Here is a 19003-nt window from a genome sequence, read left to right on the forward strand (position 1 = left end):
TTTATTGCAATTATTATGATTATGATAATGATTTTTGGCTGTACTGGGCCTTGCACTTGCTAGACAGGCCTCTACCACTTGAGCCATGCCCCCAGCCCTTCCTGCTTGAGTTACTTTTCGAGTAGGGGCTTGAGTTTATGCCCTGATCAGTCTGGACCTCCGTCCTCCTATCCTGCACAGCTGAGATGACAGGTGTGCACCACCACTCCTGGCTTATTGGTTGAGAAGAGGTCTTGTGAGCTTTTTGCCCTGAGGGCTTGGAACCCAGATCTCCCCTCTGAGTAACTGCGATTACAGGTGTGAGCCACTGTGACTGGCTTTTTTTTTTTATCATGCTAGATTTTGAACTCAGGGCCTACACCTTGAGCCACTCAACCAGCCCTTTTTTATGATGGGTTTTTTCGAGACAGGGTCTTTTGGACTATTTGTCCAGGCTGACTTTGAACCATGATCCTCCTGATCTCTGCCTCCTGAGTAGCTAGGATTACAGATGTGAGCCACCAGTGCCTAGCATATTGTTTGTTTGTTTTGATACAAGGGTCTCCTATGTAGGCCAGGCTGGCCTGGAACTCATGATCCTCTTGCTTTTCGCCTTTCTAGTTGCTGACATGACAGGCATGCATCACCAAACCCAGCTTGATTTTTGAACTTAAGTGTTTTTAGTTACTAATACATTGAGAGGGCTCAAAGGTCAAAACTGTGTCCAGCAATGTCTACCAGGATAATAAGTGTCCCTGCCTGTCCGCCCTCCACGCCCTCCACCTGTACAGCCTTCCCTCTCTTCCCAACACCCACATCATGGCCTCCTGTGGGCCGTCCCTGCACTTGGAGCTTCATCTCTGGGGAGGACTCTCACCCCTGCCCAGTATCCCATCCCCCCTTGGTTAACAGCCCTCTCTAAAGATGAGCCCAGGATGTTTGACTCTGGCTGGGATTTGCACGCGGCGGATTTGCAGCTGCGTGCACGTGCACGTGCACGTTGGGGACTACAGGAGAACTCTCAGCCAGCCAGAGATAGCTGGGCACAGGGAACGCCCCTGCGCCTCCACAGTCTCCAATCAGATTCCCGCCTTTCCCTGGCAACGCCCCCTTCTCGCTTTTCACTTTCTGAGCATGCGCAGTCTTCAGGTTCCGTTCATGGTTTCCCGGTAAAATGTTAGTGGGGCTTTTCTGTCTGCTCTGCTGTTGTGTGCAGCGCCTGGAACAGGGCTCAGCACAGTAGGTGCTCAGTGATTTTTTGGTTTTTTACGGTGATGGAGATGGGACCCAGGCCTTCCTACCTACAAGGCTAGTGCTCTACCACTGACCTACACCTCTGCATACTTAAAATTTATTATTAGTTTTTTACTACTGAGTTTGAACTCAGGACCTCGCACTTGCTGGTTAGGCGCTCTGCCACTTGAGCCACATCCCAGCCCTTTTTGCTTCGTTTATTTTTCAGGTAAGGTCTCGTGTTTTTGCCCCAGGGGGCCTGGTCATCCTTCTGTTTATGGCTCCAGCGTAGCTGGGATTACAGATGTGCACTACCAAGACTGGCGTATTGTTTGACATGGGGTCTTGCTGACATTTTGCCCAGGCTGGCCTTGAGTATAGATCTTTCCTATCCCTGCTTACGGAGTGGTTGGGATTACAGGAGTGAGCCATCGTGCCCAAGCTAACTTTTTTAATATGGTGCTAGGGATCAATAACTCGGGGTTATCTTTTTTTTTTTTTTTTTCCTTTGTGTACTGGGGATTGAACCCTCGGTCTCATGCATGCTAGGCAGGCACACCACCACTTAAACCACGCTTGCAGCTGTCAAATTTTTTAATTTTTTTGGATGGATGGAAGTGTGGTCTATTGCACGTTACCCAGCCCAGCTACCTCAGTTTCCTCACTTCTGAAGTGTGGGGAGGGTGTGACCCCATACCACAGGGCTGCATTGACAAGTCAGTGAAAATGACGCCTCGGGCTCTTGGGAAGGGTGCCCAGTCCCTGGCAGGTGAATGTGGGCAGCACTGGGGGGTGTCCCTCCTCTCCCCTCCCCTGGACCCCCGGGCCCTCACCCCCCACCTCTCTTCTCCCCCAGCCGCTCCAGCTCCTACCCCTACCCCGAGACGCCACTGTACACGCAGACGGCGGGCACCAGCTATTATGAGGCCGCGGGCACGGCCGCCCAGGTCAGCTCGCCCGCCCCCTCCCAGACCGTGGCCAGCAGCGGCTCGGTGCCCATGTACGTGTCCGGCAGCCCCGTGGTCGCCAGCTCCACCACCGGCGGGGGCGGGGCCGGCAACAGCAGCGGCGGCGGAGGCGGCGGCGGCGGGGGCGGCAGTGGCGGCGGCAGTGGTGGCAGCGGTGGCGCTGGCACCTACGTGATCCAAGGCGGCTACATGCTGGGCAGTGCCAGCCAGTCCTACTCCCACACCACCCGTGCCTCGCCAGCCACGGTACGCGCCCCGCACAGCGGGTGGCGGGGTCCCTAGGAGCTGGGTCCCGCTCAGCAGGAGCCCGTGTAACTGGTTCTGAAGGTGCCGGGCGGGTGGGGCGGGAGTGGATCCCGCATCCTTGCTGTGCATCTCAAGACAAGTTCCTCGGTGACGTGTGAGGCTCATGGGACAGTGGCCAAAGGCGCCTCTCCACTAACAGGTGCTAGCGGGGACAGTGGGGGTACAGAGAGGCAGGCACCTGGTGCAATAACTGCAGTAGTCCTCGATTTCCGCACCAACCAACCCATGCACGACTGTGTGACAGTGCTGTGGGTCAGGATATCGTATTTCCACATGGCCTCCCCTAGCTATGGATGTAGTCTGGCTTCTGGGTTGTCACCCCCTCCCCTCTACTTGGGATTGAATTCAAGGATGCAGACTTGCTTACCACTCGAGCCCCATCTTTCTGCTTTTAGTTCGTTTTTCACATGGGGGGTCACACTTTTGCCCTGGCCTGGCCTCTGGCTGTGATCTTCCTACCTCTGCCTCCTGAGTAGCTGAGGTTATGGGCCTTCCACACTGCACCTGACCTGTTTAAGTCTATTTTTAAAATACTGGCTACAGCCCACCTACCCCTGGTGGGGACTCACCTGCGATTCAGACACGTGCCAGGTAGAATGAAGGACATTTTATGAGGGGGACATTCACTTTCTAGGTTTCCCACACAGAAGCCTCTGGCCGATGGGGCCATTGAGCCCTTGGAATGTGGCTGGGGTTACTGAGAAAGTTCTTTCTCTGTCTCTGTCTCTTTCTTTCTTTCTTTTTAGGGGTAGTGGGATTTCAAGTCCGCTGGGCGAGCACTGAACCTTTCCCCAGCACTTGAGCCACACCCTCAGCCCTTTTTTGCTTTAGTTCTTTTTGGAAGTTACTCAGATTTTTTGCCCAGGCTGGCCTGGACCCTGATCCTATCTAAGCCTCCCCATACCTTCGATGACAGCCACCATACTCACCTTTATTGGTTGAGGTGGGGTGTTGCTAACTTTTTGCCCAAACTGGCTTTGAGCCTCAATTCTCCTGCCCTGCACATCCTGAGTAGCTGGGATTACAGGCATGTTTTTGAGACCAGGTCTTGCTATGTAGCCCAGACTGTCCTCTGCTGGCGATCCCTCCTGCCTCAGTCTCCCAAGTGTTGGAATCACAGATGCCGGCCACCACGCCTGGCTGCATGTGTAGTTTTGGGGAGACGACTGCCACAATCAAAATACAGAACTGAGGCTAGGGATGTGTGTGGCTTGCCCATCGTGCATGCCAGGTGCTGTGGGTTCCATCCCCAGTGCTGGGGGGAAAATTCCAGCTTGTCTCATTTTCAGAATGACACCCTATCACGTGACCTTGGAAGATTAGTTTTTTCTCACTCAGTGTAAATGAACAGATTTGCATTTCTGTAGCTGCAAGGCCAGTGCTGTTGCAGCGAGTTCTGAGGGCTGTGGTTTGGGGAGGACTGTTACATATTGTGGGGGTCAGGATCGCATGGTGGAGTAGCTGCAGAGTGCTGGGGGGCAGCCTTGGTTCTCAGCGGTTCCCCCCATCGTCCTCTGCCCCAGGTGCAGTGGCTCCTGGACAACTATGAGACGGCAGAGGGCGTGAGCCTGCCCCGGAGCACCCTTTACTGCCACTACCTGCTGCACTGCCAGGAGCAGAAGCTGGAGCCCGTCAATGCCGCCTCCTTTGGCAAGCTCATCCGCTCAGTCTTCATGGGTCTGCGCACGCGCCGTCTCGGCACCAGGTGGGGCCACACACATGCCCCCGTCGCACCTGGGCTCTGAGATGTCCCAGCTCCCCACCTCTTCCCTTTCTCACTCCCTGACAGCCCTGCTGTTCCCAGGGCGCCTTTGATATGCCTGCATGCACCTTCCCCAGGGCCTTTGCACAGGCGTGTCTTCTGCTTCATGTACTTGACGTACCTCCTTAACTGAAATTGCAGCCTTACCTCCCCCGTTCCTCCCATCCTCTCATCCTCCTCCCTGCTTAGTTTTTCCCCTTAACATGTAGGACCCCTCCACGGGCCTCTTAAGTAACTTCCTTCCCTTCCTTCCCACCTGTCTGAGGTGCACATAGCTTGATAAGGGGCTGCACACAATTGGTGCTTAAGTCACCCTGTGATGCACCCTCTTCTGACCCTATACTGCCCTGTGCTTAGGGTCACTGCGTCCATTCATTCCTGCATCCGTGCATCCATTCACTCCTACCTTGAGCAAACTGGCCTCCATTTCCTCACCCATCCCTGCCGGCTGTCAGTAGCACCCTTCACAGGGTGGGGATGGGTAGGGTGGGCCCCGGGCCAATAGCGTGCGGCATGTTGTCGTGAGCAGCAGCTAATATATTTGCCAGACGCCTGCCCCTTGCCAGAGTCGGGGGTGAGCAGCGAGCCAGACACCGTCCTCACCTCTCAGGGCTTGTCTGTGGGGCGGGAGCCTCTCCTGGCACCCCAACCCTGGGCCTCCCCGGCCCCTCCTTGCACAGCAGAACTGGCTTCTCCATGAAGACCCATAACAGGGAGGAGGGGGGTGGAGGGAGGCTCCCCTTAACCCTCCGTCTTCCTTCAGGGGGAACTCCAAGTACCACTACTATGGCCTGCGGATCAAGGCCAGCTCACCCCTGCTGCGACTGATGGAGGACCAGCAACACATGGCCATGCGCGGCCAGCCCTTCTCTCAGAAGCAGAGGTAGGGACGGGGTGGCTTAGGCCAAGGTCCCCTCCCAGTCCCCCCACCTACCCACCCAGCCGGCTCTCCTGCACATTCTTCCCCAGGATGAAGCCCATCCAGAAGATAGAGGGCATGACAAACGGCGTGGCCGTGGGGCAGCAGCAGAACACGGGGCTATCAGACATCAGCGCCCAGGTGCAGCAGTACCAGCAGTTCCTGGGTGAGCCCTGCCCCAGGCCCGGCCCTGTCTTCCTAAAGCCCCTGGCTGATAGGTGGGAGACACGGAAAGGCCCAGACATTGATGCCCATGCGTGCGGATGGTCATGCCTTCCCTGCCTCTGCAGGGTAGTTTTGCCTCTAGAAACCTCATCCGAGATGCCCCTGTTCCATCAGTACAGAGTATTCCTCTGGTGGACTCCAGACAGAATGACTGCATGCATGGTCCATCTTAAACCTTAAAATAGCCAATCTGGCTGTCCTGCGGCCGCCATGTGTCCACAGAGGGAGGGTTCATGGAGAGGGCAGGTGTGTATGCCCAGTGTTCCTAGGAGAAACGGTAACAAAAAAAGAAACTAAGGTCCCATGACGCTAACTAGCAAACCCTGAGGACATTTCCCATGTCAGCCCACATCCACAGCTCTGACCACGTGCCCGTCTGTGCCTGAGGCCTTCATTCGGTTACCCTGAGGAGGCCTAGGAAGCCATGCTCCTTGTAGAATCAAGGGGTGTCTGGGTGTTTCTGCCTAGCTAGCCTGGACCTCAGGCCATCAGGCTCTGAGCAACATCCCTGTTGCACTGACTGGACCTGCTCCCTGGTCACCAGGTACAGATAGGTAGCCTGGACTCGAGTCTCCTGTCCCAGTGGCCAGCTCAGGGCCACCACCTAGCAGCAAGCTGAGCAGCATAAGCCCCTGAGTTCTCTGTGCTATCCGCAGGCTCTTGGGTGTCCCTGTCCTGGGAGCCCAGGCCAGGTGCTCACCTTCCTTGAGCCTTGTCACTCTCCCATACCTGGGGTCCTCTGCTGGCTGGGAAAATCATGTTGACTGAGTAAGACCCCTGGGGTGAGCAGACCAGCCAGGGTCAGGGCCTCATGGTGTCCCTGTCCCCAGATGCGTCCCGGAGCCTCCCTGACTTCACGGAGCTGGATCTCCAGGGTAAAGTGCTGCCTGAGGGTGTCGGCCCAGGGGACATCAAAGCCTTCCAGGTCCTGTACCGGGAACACTGTGAGGTAGGGTGGGCAGGCGGGTGGGCAGGTGGGCGGGCAGGTGGCTCAGCCACTGGTGAGGGAGGTCCACACTGCCCTCTGCTAAGCGTCCTTCCTTCCTGACAGGCCATTGTGGACGTCATGGTGAACCTGCAGTTCACGCTAGTGGAGACGCTGTGGAAAACCTTCTGGAGATACAACCTCAGCCAGCCCAGTGAGGCGCCACCGCTGGCCGTGTGAGTCCTGGGGCGGGGGCGGGGGGGTGACCCCTGCAGCCTGTGGGGTGTGCATGCCCTCCACCCCCAAGCAGGCATGTGTCCATCTGACACAGCATGGGAGCCCTGGCTTCAGGGCAGGCCCCAGCGTGGACCCTGGGGAGCCGCAGGAGGCACGGGGCACCTGTATGAGCCCAGGGTGGCAGTGAGGGAGGTGTGCCAGTACCCTTCTGGCCCTGGGTATGGGACCAGGACATGGCATGTGACCCCAGGGTGGGGTGGGTGTCCCCAGACACGACGAGGCTGAGAAGCGGCTGCCCAAGGCCAGCCTGGTGCTCCTGTCCAAGTTTGAGCCCGTGCTGCAGTGGACCAAGCACTGTGACAACGTGCTGTACCAGGGCCTGGTGGACATCCTTATCCCCGACGTGCTGCGGCCCATCCCGAGTGAGTGTTCACCCCACAGCCCGCACCCCCAAATGCACTGCCCGCCTGTGACCAGCGCCCACCATCGCCACCCACAGGTGCCTTGACCCAAGCGATCCGGAACTTTGCTAAGAGCCTGGAGAGCTGGCTCACACACGCCATGGTGAACATCCCCGAGGAGATGCTGCGGGTGAAGGTGAGGGTGGGGCTCCCCGCCCCTGTCCCCACTTCCCCTGCATGGGCTCCCTCTGTGCCCTGGGGGGATGCAGGGGCTTCAGACAGAATCTTAAAATAAAAAGCAAATACAGATTTTCACTATTTCTTTCACCAAAGCTAGAAAGTGCTTTGGTGTTGAGAGATAGACAGCTTTTTCACAAAGGCAGCTGTAAGGAAACAGAGTAGCCTTTTCTCCCTACTGCACGTTCTCTATCCAGCAAGCAAAAAAAGGAGCTAACAAAACTGGGGTGTCTGCTTCTTTGGTGTGTGTGTGTGTAGTGCTGGGGTCAGAACTCAAGGCCTGATGCTTCCTGGGCAAGTGCTCTTGGATTCAGGGGCGATCATGGGGAGCACGAGCGGGGGGGGGGGGGCGGGCAGAAGGGCACAGTTACTGAAACAAGATCAAAGTTTATCAAAGAAATGGTCACCCTTTTGCGCGGTGCGCTAGTCTGTTCTTTCATTACAAATAATTATTAGTGAGGCTAGGCATGGTGGTAGCTGCTATTCCAACACTCTGGAGGCTGAGGCAGGAGAATTGCAAGTTCAAGGCCAGCCTAAGCTGCATGGCAAGACCCTGTCTCAATAAACAAAAGCAACCTACCAAAAAAACCCTCAAAAACAGTGACAGTGGGCCCGGTGTGTGGCTCAGTGGTAGAGTCCTTGCTTTTTAACATGAGTGTGGGTGAATTCAAATTCCAGCACTACACAAAAAAAATTAATGCTGCCGATCAGAACACGCAGTTAGTTTTTCTCACCCACATCTCACCCAATCCTTCGATCTCCCAACAAAGGCAGCAAAGCACAGCCTTCCCTTTATAAGAAAGGGAAACTGAGGCTGAGAGCAGTGGCAGCAGGTGAGGCCAGGGCGGGAGGCGGGGTTCGGCGGCAGCCCCAACCGTCCCCGCCCGCACGCACGCAGGTGGCGGCGGCCGGCGCCTTCGCGCAGACGCTGCGTCGCTACACTTCGCTCAACCACCTGGCGCAGGCGGCGCGCGCCGTGCTGCAGAACACGGCGCAGATCAACCAGATGCTGAGTGACCTCAACCGCGTGGACTTCGCCAACGTGCAGGTGAGCACGGGGCGGGGCGGGGCGGGGCCGGGCCGGGAGGGGGCGGGGCGGACCGCTGAGCCGGAGCTGCCGCCCGCCGCCGCAGGAGCAGGCCTCGTGGGTGTGCCGCTGCGAGGACCGCGTGGTGCAGCGTCTGGAGCAGGACTTCAAGGTGACGCTGCAGCAGCAGAACTCGCTGGAGCAGTGGGCGGCCTGGCTGGATGGCGTCGTGAGCCAGGTGCTCAAGCCCTACCAGGGCAGCTCCGGTTTCCCCAAGGCCGCCAAGCTCTTCCTCCTGAAGTGGTCCTTCTACAGGTGCGCGCCCGGGGACAGGGGCTGCGCGGTGGGGTGGGGCCCGAAACCACGCCTCCCCTGGATGGGTGTGGCCAGACGAGGCCCCGCCCCCGGGAGGAGGCTCAGGTGCTTTTTTAAGCGAGCTGATGGTTTGGGGAAGCCGAGCGAGGGCTGGACGGGGGCTGATGGTGTCGCCACGCCGCCCTCAGCTCCATGGTGATCCGGGACCTGACCCTGCGCAGCGCCGCCAGCTTCGGCTCGTTCCACCTCATCCGGCTGTTGTACGACGAGTACATGTACTACCTGATCGAGCACCGCGTGGCGCAGGCCAAGGGCGAGACCCCCATCGCGGTCATGGGCGAGGTGCGCACGGGGAGGCGCAGAGGGCGCGGGCCGGGGATCGGGCGGCGGGACCCTCACGCTTTCCCTCTTCCCCTCCCTCCAGTTCGCCAACCTGGCCACCTCGCTGAATTCGCTTGACCCGGACAAAGGTAGGCAAGGCGTGACCTGTCCCACCGGGGCCCTGGCGGGGCGGGGGTGGGGACGCGCCCCGCGCTCAGCCAGGCCTGGTCCGTGTCCCCAGACGACGAGGAGGAAGAGGAGGAGGAGAGCGAGGACGAGCTGCCGCAGGACATCTCGCTGACGGCCGGCGGCGAGTCGCCCGCGCTGGGTCCCGAGGCGCTGGAGCCGCCGGCCAAGCTGGCGCGGACGGATGCGCGCGGCCTCTTCGTGGAGGCGCTGCCTTCCAGCTAAGGCCGCGGCCCGCCCCCGCCCGCCCCTCCGCGCCGGGGTCCCGCGCAGCTCCGGGGGCCTCGCTGTCACCCCTAGCGGGGCGGGGCTGAGCCGCGCCGCAGCTGCAAACCCGACACAATGATGTGCCTTAGGACCCGGCCCGCCCCCGGGGGCAGCAGGCACGCCCCCGCCCCGCCCCGCCCCGCGGGACCGTTAACTTATTCTGCTCGCTGGCTTTGCACAGCCTGTCTGCCCCAGGCAGGCGGCACCTGGGGACCCCCACTGTCAGCAGCAGCCCCACCGCTTCCCCCTTCTTGGTATAAGTGCAATTATAAGCTGTGGGTGTCGCGTCTTCTCCCGAGCTGGGCCCCGCGGCGCTCGGCGGCCCGAGAGGGGCGGCTGCGAGGGTAGCAGGGGCCCGGGCCTCCAGCTTCCAAAGAGGAGCAGCCAGCGCGGGTGCTCCACAGACCGAGGCCCCGCACCCCGGTTTGTAAGGAACCTTCTCCTCCGTGCCGTGCACCCCCCCCCCCCCATGACTTGTGCGATTCGTGACCGCGCCCGAGCGGAGTCGGTAACTTGTTGGTTTTTTTCCAACCATCATGGCCTTATCTGTTCGTTTTCTCAGTGTTTTCAACCTGTGAGATAGATGTTTATGGCAAAAAAACAAAAAGAAAAAAAAAAGGAAATCTGACCTATTGTATAAAAATCACTATTTTGTGTGCTCCGCGTGCTACAGCTTTTTGGGGTGGCCCTGCCCGCTCCCCGGGCCCACGGGCCTCCCCGCCCGCGGTGAAGTGTCCACGCGTGTGGTAGGTTAGTTGTGCCGAGCTGTTTTCTACCTTTTGTAGTCTTTCTTAAAACACAATAAATTCCGCTGTGACCTTTGTCTATGGCTGACTTGCAGGGCCTGCTGCTTGGGCCCGAGTGCAGTAAGGGGACGACCTCGGTCAGGTTCAGAAATAAGCATTTATTACACGAAGAGGAACCGAGTGGGGGTGGCCGCACGTTTCCCGTCCCGGGGAGGGAGGCTGGGGCGGGAGGAGCTGGGCGGAGGGTGACGTCTAACCCGCAGCCTGCAGCCGCCAGCCGCCAGCCGCCGAGGGCAGAAGCACAGAGCTGCGTGCCCAGCACGGGGTGAAGGTGGGCGCTCAAGGCTGGGGGGGGCTCCTCCCTCTACCCCGCCCCAACTTAAATAGGCATAAATAAAACTGCGTCCAGACTCTGAGGCCACCAGGGGCTGCCCGCCCAGCCCCTGCCCGCATCTTAACACTAGTGCCGGTCGGCCGGGAAGGCGGCCAGCTCCCGGCCGTGGAGGTAGTTGGAGTCAGGGTCCAGGGCGGCCGGGCCCTCACAGCACAATCCACGTGTACCGCTCACTGTCGGCCAGGACCTTCAGCGAGCACCCTACAGGGGAGGGGAACACAGCCCTGAGCCAGCCCCGGGGCCTGGCTGGTTCCGGAAGCAGGCTCCCGGTAAACCCGTGAGTTGAGCAAGGGACTCTGCGCGTCATTCCCTACCGCTGGCTGGGTGAGGACACGAGTCCCTGAGTCCCACCTTTGTGTAGCGCCTCGTTGGTCATCCTGTTGACATAGCGGCCACTGCTCTCAGGCACCAGCCACTTCATGACCATGTCCACGCAGCTCTTGCGATAGGAGCTCCACACACTGCCGCTGCAGGGCCAGCCAGTGAGCGGCTCCCAGGGCCCCGCCCCCTCCACCACCCTGCCCCCACCCCACCTCACCTGGTCTGCCCTTTGACCTCGGTGAGGTCGCCCACACTGACTGTCTCGAAGATGCCGGTGCTGAGGTCCCAGGCCACCTTGAGGCTGGTGTGATAGGTCTTTGGTCTGCAGTGGTGGGAAGGACAGACAAAGAGGGCAGGGATGGAACCCGTGTGCCCTGCACTGAGTTTCTCTTTGGAGCGGTGATGCAGAGGGCTACAAGGTTTTGGCCACACGTTGGTCTTCTCCCCTCCCCCACAGGAGATCTGAATGTGGACTCCTCTAAATGGGGACCAGGGTCTCTGCCACTCACCGGAGCTGGCCCTCCTCCGTGGGGGCGGGGAAGGCCAGGAGCAGCAGGCCAATGTTGATGAGGACCTGGTTGGTTTCTGGGCAGACCTGGGGCAGACCAGAACAGGTATTAATGGTGACCTCCAAGTGAGGACAGGTGGCCCACCCAACCCTGCCCCAGACCCACCTCCAGAATGACGATATCATAGTCACTGAAAGAGCAGAACTGGTGGCCCCAGGTGGCATCATGGCGGATGACCTCATTGATGACATACTCGAAGTCCAGTGTGAGCTGCTCTACCGTCAGGTACTGGCCCTGGGAATGGAGGGTGGGAGGAAGGGCCGGGGTAATGGCACCAACTGCCCCTACCCCAGCACAACTTCCCGTGACCTCCCCTACACCCACCTGGACCGCTGTCCGCTCGCGCATGGGCCGCAGGTTGCGCCCTCGGAGATCGGTGACCACGAAAGGCAGGGAGATCTTGTCATCCTCGAACTCTGGGAGGCAGGTTGGGGTGGCAGGGGTGACAAAGGCCAGAGGACCCTGTCTGCCCCAGCCCCAGCCTTCCAGGGCCCCACTCACCACCCTCGGGCTCCGTCCCTTCGCCGGACTCCAGCACATAGTACAGCTTGGTGTAGTTAACATAGCCGGGTTCAGGAGCAGGTGCTTCAGCAGCAGGGGGACTGTCCCTGGGCACCGCCTCCCCACCCAGGGCTGGGGGCTCTGAGGGTGGGCGGCAGCGGCTGCCTGAGGGCCCCGGGCCGGGGGGCAGCCGGGCCTCCTCTGAGGTGCCCCCCTTGGCCTCCTTGGCCCTGCGGAAAATGTCGGCCACAAACTCCTTGGCTTTGGCGATGGCGGGCGAAGGCTCGGGGGTCCCGGAGCACCGGGCTGGGGCCGCCTCAGGGCTGAGGCTGGGGAAGGTGGAGGGCACCTCTGGGCTGGGGGGCCCTGGGGGACTGGGTGGGGCTGAGGGCGAGGCTGTGTGGTCATACAGGATTTGGCAGAAGCTGCTGTCACCTGCAACAAGAAAAGTGATTGATGGTGGGAGGAGTCACTTGAGTGACCTGAAGGAGGCCACCTAGACTTCCTTGAGCTGAGCGCAACTTGGCAAGGAGGATGCGTGTGCGCATGAGTGCACACACACGTGCACACAAGCGCTCACGTAAGCGCGCTCACTCACACCTCTCTTGACTACCGTGAACCACCCGGTGAGATGCAAGACTCACAAACGCACAAAGCCCCAGTCCTTGGAGAGCTAAGTCCCCAGTGAGGACAGATAAAAGCCGTGGAAGGTAGAAACTTGGCCAGATGAGCATATCGGGGGCCTCTGTCCACGTCTGTGCCGGTGCGGAGGCCCAGCACCGAGACAGGTGCCTGAGCAAGCCCCACGGTCACACATGACCAGGCTTCCGTCCACAGTGCTGGCACTAACACAGAGGGGCCGGGGAAAATTGAAAACACCGAGGAACAAGTACCACTGTGGAAGTCCCTCCCCAGGGTGAGAGCCACTGTCAGCAAGCACACCCTCTCCCGGGCTTGGGACAGAGCTGCATCCCGGCTGGTTCATCCTCAGTCCTAGCACTCTAGGGGCTCATGGGCAACAGCCAGGTGATGGCTGGGTTGGGAGGGGACAGAACTTTTCCCAAGGTGACACAGGCACCGAGGGCAGGACAGGAGGTTCCTGGATGTGTCTAGGTGCCCCCCTGCCCTTACTCATTTGTGGGCTTAACTGTACACATTTCATCTGGCCTTTTCCCTCCCCTTTTGCCATTTCAGTGGAGATTTAAAGGACTTTTGTTTTGTTTTGGCACTACTGGGGTTTGAACTCTGAGTCTTAAGCTTGCTAGGCAGATGCTCTACCACTTGAGCCACTCCGCCAATCCTTTATTGTGATGGGTATTTTTCGAGATAGGGTCTCTAGAACTATGTGCCCTGGCTGGGTTTGAACCGTGATCCTCCTGATCTCTGTCTCCTGAGTAACTAGGATTACAGGCGTGAGCCATGGGCGCCCAGCTAATGGACGTATTTTTATTTGAGTTCTTACAGAATCGACCTGCACTGTTAACTCACATTAATGACGTGGTCACGTGGTACATGGCTGCAGATCAGTGTTTTCCTGGTTTTGCTCTGTGAACATGCACTGTGGGGCTCTCTGGAGCTCCCCAGGACATACAGGCCACCTCCTATCTCCTGATCCCCAGGAAAGGATACTAGGCAGCTACTAGCTCTCCTCCACAGGCTTGGCCATCCTGACAAACCCAGTGACACTCCCAGCGGGAGGGACCCGGGCAGAGCACAGCAGCAGGCAGGATGCCCTCCATGGCCCCCCTAGCCCCAGGCCCAACCCTATCACTGCCAGCCAGGGACCCCACCTCCTAACGTGTCACTCTATCAAAGAACATCTTGAGTTTTCCCTGGCATTTCTCTGACCTACAACAGCTGTGTGTCTGTCACTAACCACTTTCTGAGATGGCCACAAAGACACTATGGTCAATGACGGAACACATACTCACGGTGCGTATCATACACCATACAGCCCGAGAGTGCTGTAGGCTTATGCCATCATGGTTTGCATAAGAACATTCTAGAACGCTCCCTTAAGGACAAACCTGCCTAATGGCACACACTGCTCAGAGCTGGGCCTTGTCATTAAGCAGCATCTGACTACTACATTAGTGTCTTTTCTGCTTGGCAGTACTGGGGATTAAACTCAGGGCCTTGCACTTTGGCTTTAGTTTGCAGATAAGGTCTTGCATTTTTTACCCCAAGGTCAGCCTTGGACAGCCATCTTCCCGCCTTTGCCTCCCAAGCAGCTACAATTACAGGTGTGTGCCATGCCCAGCCTGGCATCTTGACTTTTTTTTTTTATTTTGGGGGGGGGTTGGTACTGGGGTTTGAACTCAGGACCTCATAGGGGCTAGTAAGGCACTCTACCACTTGAGCCACTCCTCCAGCTCTTTTTTGCGTTGGGTATTTTCCAAATATGGTCTCACTTTTTTTGCCCCAGGCTGGCCTTGAACCTTGATCCTCCTGAATACCCAAAATTATAGCCGTGAGCCACCCGTGCCCAGCCAGTATCTCTCTTTTGTAGAGACAATAGTGCTATTGTGTCCAGCATGGGGGTCGTTAGCCACATGTAGCCATTTAAACTTAAAATAACTAAAATTAAAATAAAAAATTCAGCTTCTGGCTTGCACGAGCCACACTGGAGGCGCCCACAGTGGACGACACAGGCCTGTGGGAAGTTCCACACTGTGGGGACATGGCTGTGTAACCTTAAAGAGGAGCCATCACTTCTCTGAGCCTATCTCCTGGCCTGCACTGTGCTGTCACAGCTGCAAGGTCACCCACCTGCTGAGTGGACGGAGACGGCGCAGGCCACCAAGGAGTAGCTGGTGTTGAGGAGCACCACCTGGTCCTTCTTGAGCTGGAAGGCAGGCTGGAAGGTGGGGAAGGGGTAGACCACCTGGTACTTGGTGTGCAGCATGAAGCCATGGCGCAGGCACTGCGCGCCCGGGTCGCCTGCAGCAACACACGCCGCACTCACTCACGGCCTGGGACAGCAGGGCCCCGCCGCGCTCCCGGGACTGGCCCCTCACCCGGGTGGGCCCGGCTGGCATCCCGGCAGGCGGCACAGCGGCCCGGTGGTGGCACGGCCACAGTGCTGATGTAGATGTCACGGTGGTTCTCGTCACTCATCATCAGCATACTCATGAGCATCCCGTTGGCCGAGCGCGTGCTGGGGGCGGCACGGGGCGCCACAGCTCAGCCGCTGCCCAGGGCCAGCTGCAGCCCAGTCCCCCCCCCCACCCCTCCCTGGCTCACTTGAAGCCGAAGACGATGACCTTGGAGGCGTCGCTGGGCCACTCACACACGGTCAGGTACAGGTCGCTGTAGATCTCCTCATCTTGGAAGAGCCGCACCTGCCGGACCTGAGCAACACGCTCGGGTCAGCTGGGGTCACACAGCCCTAGTCCACAGCCTGGACGGCAACAGGACCAGGACTGAGCACCCTCACAAGTAGGGAAACGAGGGGCCCAGGCCCAGGACGGGACCCACGACAGAGCCCTGCCAGGTAGCGGGGCTTTGGCTGGCCAAGGGTCAAGGCTAATGTCAGCATGGCGGCCTGCGTGGCCCTACTAAAGCAACTCTGCCTACCTGCTCCGAGCCCAGGACGGCATCGGGCTCGACATGCCAAGTTAAACCAGCTAAAAACACCACCATTTCCCCATTCTGAATACAAAACTGGCAGCTGGCTACAGTTCACTATGGGAGTGTCTACTGCCATCTGACACATAAGGACTCAGGTACAGGGGCAGGGGGCGGGGCGGCCTGGCCTTACCAGCTTGAGCTTGCTGTGGACGTTGAACTCCCACCAGTAGAGGTGGTAGATATAGAAGGAGAAGTCATCATCACCACTGCTGCTGGTGTAGGAGAGGACGTAGCGGCCACACTTGGAAAAGCCCAGGAATATATGTCTGTGGGTACAGGAGCACAGCGCCGGGTCAGGGCAGGCCCACCACCTCTGCCCTACCATGCTAGCCCAGCCCAGGCCAGCCCAGTCTCACCCCGCATAGAGAAAGTCCTCATCCACGATGTTCTTCAAGGACACACAGACCCTGGGCGGCAGCTTCCGGAAGAGGCGAGGAGAGAGCTGTCCGCTGATCTGGGAGAGGGATGCCAGAATGCTTCAGGTACCACCCAGCAGGGGCCACCTGCACCCCCAGACTTCATCCAGGCAGAAAGGCAGAGCAGCACCCGTGGGGCCCACCTGGCTGCTCCCTGCCCACCATAATGGTCATGGACAGTCCAGGCTCTGCAAGGTGGGAACGAGCAGGGCAGACGGGACACTGATGCCAAGTGGACCTTTTATCTCTCTACTTATGCCACCTCTCAGCTCATCTCCTAAGCCTCAGGGTCCCTCTTGCCATCACATCCCTCAGTATCCTGAATCACCATTCCTGAAGGATGGGTAGTCCTCTATCTCACCTGTCCTCAACCCACCAGGCTACAAGGGGACAGCCCTGGCCTCAGCTGGAATCCAGCTGTGGCGCTGAGAAGGGTAAAACTAACCAGTGACTCAATCCTTGTCTGATTCCCCTTTCTCAAATGCCACCATCCATCCCAACTCCTGCAGCCCAAAAAGTGCCACCATGGAAGGATTTGAGGGGACAGACAGGCACAAGCCATCCCCTGGGAGATCAAAGCACCCTCAGGTGATGGGGGAGTCTCAGCCCTGTCTTCAAGAGATTTCCATCTGATGACAGAACCCCCTGTCCTCAAGCAGATAGCAGTCTGATGGAAGAAACAGCCATTTCAGCCAGGCCAGAGTGACAAGAGAGACACAATCCCTGCCCAAGGAGCGCCCAGACCAAGGGCGGAGCCACAGCCCTGCCCAGGGAGCGCCCAGGCTGGGGCGGAGACTGCCCCGCGCAGGGAGCGCCCAGTTGCCCTGGCCAAGCCCCCAGCTTCATGGAGGGGTCACAAGAGGACCCTGGCCATGGAAACACCGCCTTGCCCCAGATGCTGGCCACCTGACAGGAGGGTCACATCTCTGCCCTCCGCGAGCTCCCAGTCAGATGGGGGAAGACACCCGTGATCAAGTAGCTTCCATTCCGAGGAGGGACACCCGGCCCTACTCAGGAAGCTCCCTCCCTGCAATGCAATGGGAGAGGCCGACCCAGGTTCGGGAACTCTCAGCTCCCGGGTGGTCGGAGCTGGGACAAACAGAATACCAGGCGCAGGAAGCCCAAAGCCGGTGGCAGGGGCTCTGCAAAGGAGGCGCGGAGCAGCATTTTGGAAAATGGGCGCACACCTGGATCGCCCCCTTCCTCCCGATTCCTCCGCGGCCTCCGGGGTCCCCTCGCTCCTAGCCCCCTCCCCGGAGCCCCGCCACCAGCTTCCTCCATCCCGGCCCCCGGTGTGGGTGACCGGCCCCAGCCTCCTCCATCGGCCCCCTCCACCCGACCCCAGTCCCCGCGGCCCCGCCCAACCCTCTCCCCCAAACCCCCTCCCCCAGGGCCCCGCCCCCAACCCCTCACCCCGCGAACACCCTCCCTCCGCCGCCTCCCTCGTCCCTCCTCCCACTCTCCGGCGCGCTCCTCCCAGGCTCCAGGCCTCACCTTGACCCGCTCCAGCTGCTTGAGGACGTGTTCCCGCCGCCGCCCCGATGCCCGCTTTCCCCCGGCTCCCCCGGGGCCGCCGCCGCCGCTCCCGGCCCCGCTGTTCCGCTCCGATTTCGAGCTGGGCGCCATTTTCACCCCCTCCCTCCACTTCCGGAGCAACCGGCCCCTTCGCCCCACCCCCGCCGCCTACTGATTGGCCCGTTCTCCCAACAGCCGCCCGCTGATTGGGTGAAAGCCCACATTCCGGGCCTCTTCCCGCTACTCCTGTCCATCAAAGGCGTTTCGGACCTTGATTGGTAGCGACGGTAACAGCCTTCATTACCTCACCTTACTCCCGCCCTCCCTCAAGAATGAACCAATCAGAGTCCCCGTTTTCTCACCTCGTCCAAAAAATTTTCGCTCGATAGGCAGACTTCTTGTCCGTCTCGGAATCGTCACGCCCTCCTGTGGCTGGTGGGTTTCCATGGAGACCGCAGGCGGTCCAGGCCCGTGGGCGGGGCGATGGAAACCTGTGGTCCAGAAGGCCCTGAATCCTATGTACCGCTGCATCCAGTCCGGATGAGGTGGAGGTCAGGGGCGCATCCCTGGGCGGCTAAACTGGGGCAATGATTAAGACAAACTCCAAAACGGGATTCCATGAAAGCTTCTTTCAGCCGGGCGGACTGAGGGGATGATGATGATGATGATGATGGTAACGATAGCATCATCCAGTATCGCTTTCCATGTGCGAGACATGGTTCTGATTTTACAGAACCATGGTGGCAGCGCCCTGTTACGCTTATTATACTGAAGATGGTGATAAAATACTGCGAATCGTCTGCTTTGTATACATGTTCGTATGCATCAGCTCAGTTCATCTTTGCCACGTCTTGGGAAAAAGACACTTCATTTACAAATGATACAGGCATAAAGTGTAGCTCTCCTGGAGTCCTGGGACACAGATGGCAGTTACTACTATATCGGAGAAGAAACGATTGGAACGCTTTCTGCCTCTTCTCTCCCTCCCTCCCTCTCTCTCTCTCTCTCTGTGCTGGGATTTGAACCTGAGAGACACTCACTCTAGCGCTTGGGCCACTCTCCTAGCCCTCTCTCTCTGTTTTCAAGCTCACACATGCATTTATTTTATAAATATTTATTGACTAACTCTGGGCTAAATGCTGGGAATACAATGAACAAGACCACGATAAAGAAGAAAATAAAGCCAGGCACTGGTAGCTCACACCTGTAATCCTAGCTACTTGGGAGGCTGAGATCAGAAGTATTCCAGTTCGAAGCCAGCCCTGGTTAATAGTTGGTGAGACCCTATCTTGAAAAAACCCAACACCAAAAGGGCTGGCAGAATTGCTTAAGTGTTACAGTGCCCACCTAGCAAGTGTGAGACCCTGAGTTCAAACCCCAGTACCACCAAAAAAGAAAAGAAAAGAAATATCTGTTACTGAATTCCAGGTAGAGTTAGGAAGAGACAAGAAGGAAGAATGGTAATTGGACAGGAGTCCAGTGAAGGAATCTTTGAGCAAATACAAAAGGGTTTTTTTTTTGGTGGTGGGGGGGTGAAAGTGGTGTGAATGAGATCTAACTAAACTAGTCAGGTGTTATTGAATGACAGAGACATGTTCTGAGA

At 58.5% G+C, this 19003-nt stretch overlaps 2 protein-coding genes across 3 annotated transcripts in view; one reads left to right on the forward strand and one right to left on the reverse strand.

Moving 5' to 3' along the window:
- The window catches only part of Rfx1 (regulatory factor X1), a 32017-nt gene extending 21879 nt beyond the window's left edge, over nucleotides 1–10138 (forward strand). For both annotated transcript variants that reach the window (XM_020155982.2, XM_020155981.2), the window contains exons 9-21: nucleotides 2069–2426; nucleotides 4010–4191; nucleotides 5012–5131; nucleotides 5218–5333; nucleotides 6223–6341; nucleotides 6444–6553; nucleotides 6825–6976; nucleotides 7054–7151; nucleotides 8091–8240; nucleotides 8326–8534; nucleotides 8723–8876; nucleotides 8959–9004; nucleotides 9097–10138. In XM_020155982.2, the coding sequence (XP_020011571.1) occupies nucleotides 2069–2426; nucleotides 4010–4191; nucleotides 5012–5131; nucleotides 5218–5333; nucleotides 6223–6341; nucleotides 6444–6553; nucleotides 6825–6976; nucleotides 7054–7151; nucleotides 8091–8240; nucleotides 8326–8534; nucleotides 8723–8876; nucleotides 8959–9004; nucleotides 9097–9266 (1984 nt within the window). In that variant the 3' untranslated portion in view covers nucleotides 9267–10138. The remainder of the gene's footprint in view (nucleotides 1–2068; nucleotides 2427–4009; nucleotides 4192–5011; nucleotides 5132–5217; nucleotides 5334–6222; nucleotides 6342–6443; nucleotides 6554–6824; nucleotides 6977–7053; nucleotides 7152–8090; nucleotides 8241–8325; nucleotides 8535–8722; nucleotides 8877–8958; nucleotides 9005–9096) is intronic.
- A 54-nt stretch (nucleotides 10139–10192) lies between these two features.
- Dcaf15 (DDB1 and CUL4 associated factor 15) lies at nucleotides 10193–17530 on the reverse strand. The gene is made up of 13 exons (XM_020155980.2): nucleotides 17380–17530; nucleotides 15826–15923; nucleotides 15600–15735; nucleotides 15083–15189; nucleotides 14857–14996; nucleotides 14609–14779; nucleotides 11840–12274; nucleotides 11663–11754; nucleotides 11444–11572; nucleotides 11279–11364; nucleotides 10987–11091; nucleotides 10800–10915; nucleotides 10193–10649 (listed from the first exon to the last, which is right to left on the reverse strand). Exons 1-13 carry the CDS (start codon nucleotides 17509–17511, stop codon nucleotides 10594–10596), a joined length of 1803 nt encoding a protein of 600 aa, XP_020011569.2. The 5' UTR covers nucleotides 17512–17530; the 3' UTR covers nucleotides 10193–10593.
- Nucleotides 17531–19003: the final 1473 nt, after the last annotated feature.

The sequence above is a fragment of the Castor canadensis genome, chromosome 14 (genome assembly GCF_047511655.1).
Source record: "Castor canadensis chromosome 14, mCasCan1.hap1v2, whole genome shotgun sequence".
Taxonomy (NCBI): domain Eukaryota; kingdom Metazoa; phylum Chordata; class Mammalia; order Rodentia; family Castoridae; genus Castor; species Castor canadensis.

Coding starts and splice junctions, on each gene's coding strand:
- Dcaf15 (XM_020155980.2), bottom strand. CDS start 17,511: ATGGCGCCCAGCTCGAAATCGGAGCGGAACAGCGGGGCCGGGAGCGGC. Junction 15,924..17,379: donor AGCAGCTGGAGCGGGTCAAG/GTGAGGCCTGGA, acceptor TCCCTCTCCCAG/ATCAGCGGACAGCTCTCTCC. Junction 11,092..11,278: donor ACGGAGGAGGGCCAGCTCCG/GTGAGTGGCAGA, acceptor CCACCACTGCAG/ACCAAAGACCTATCACACCA.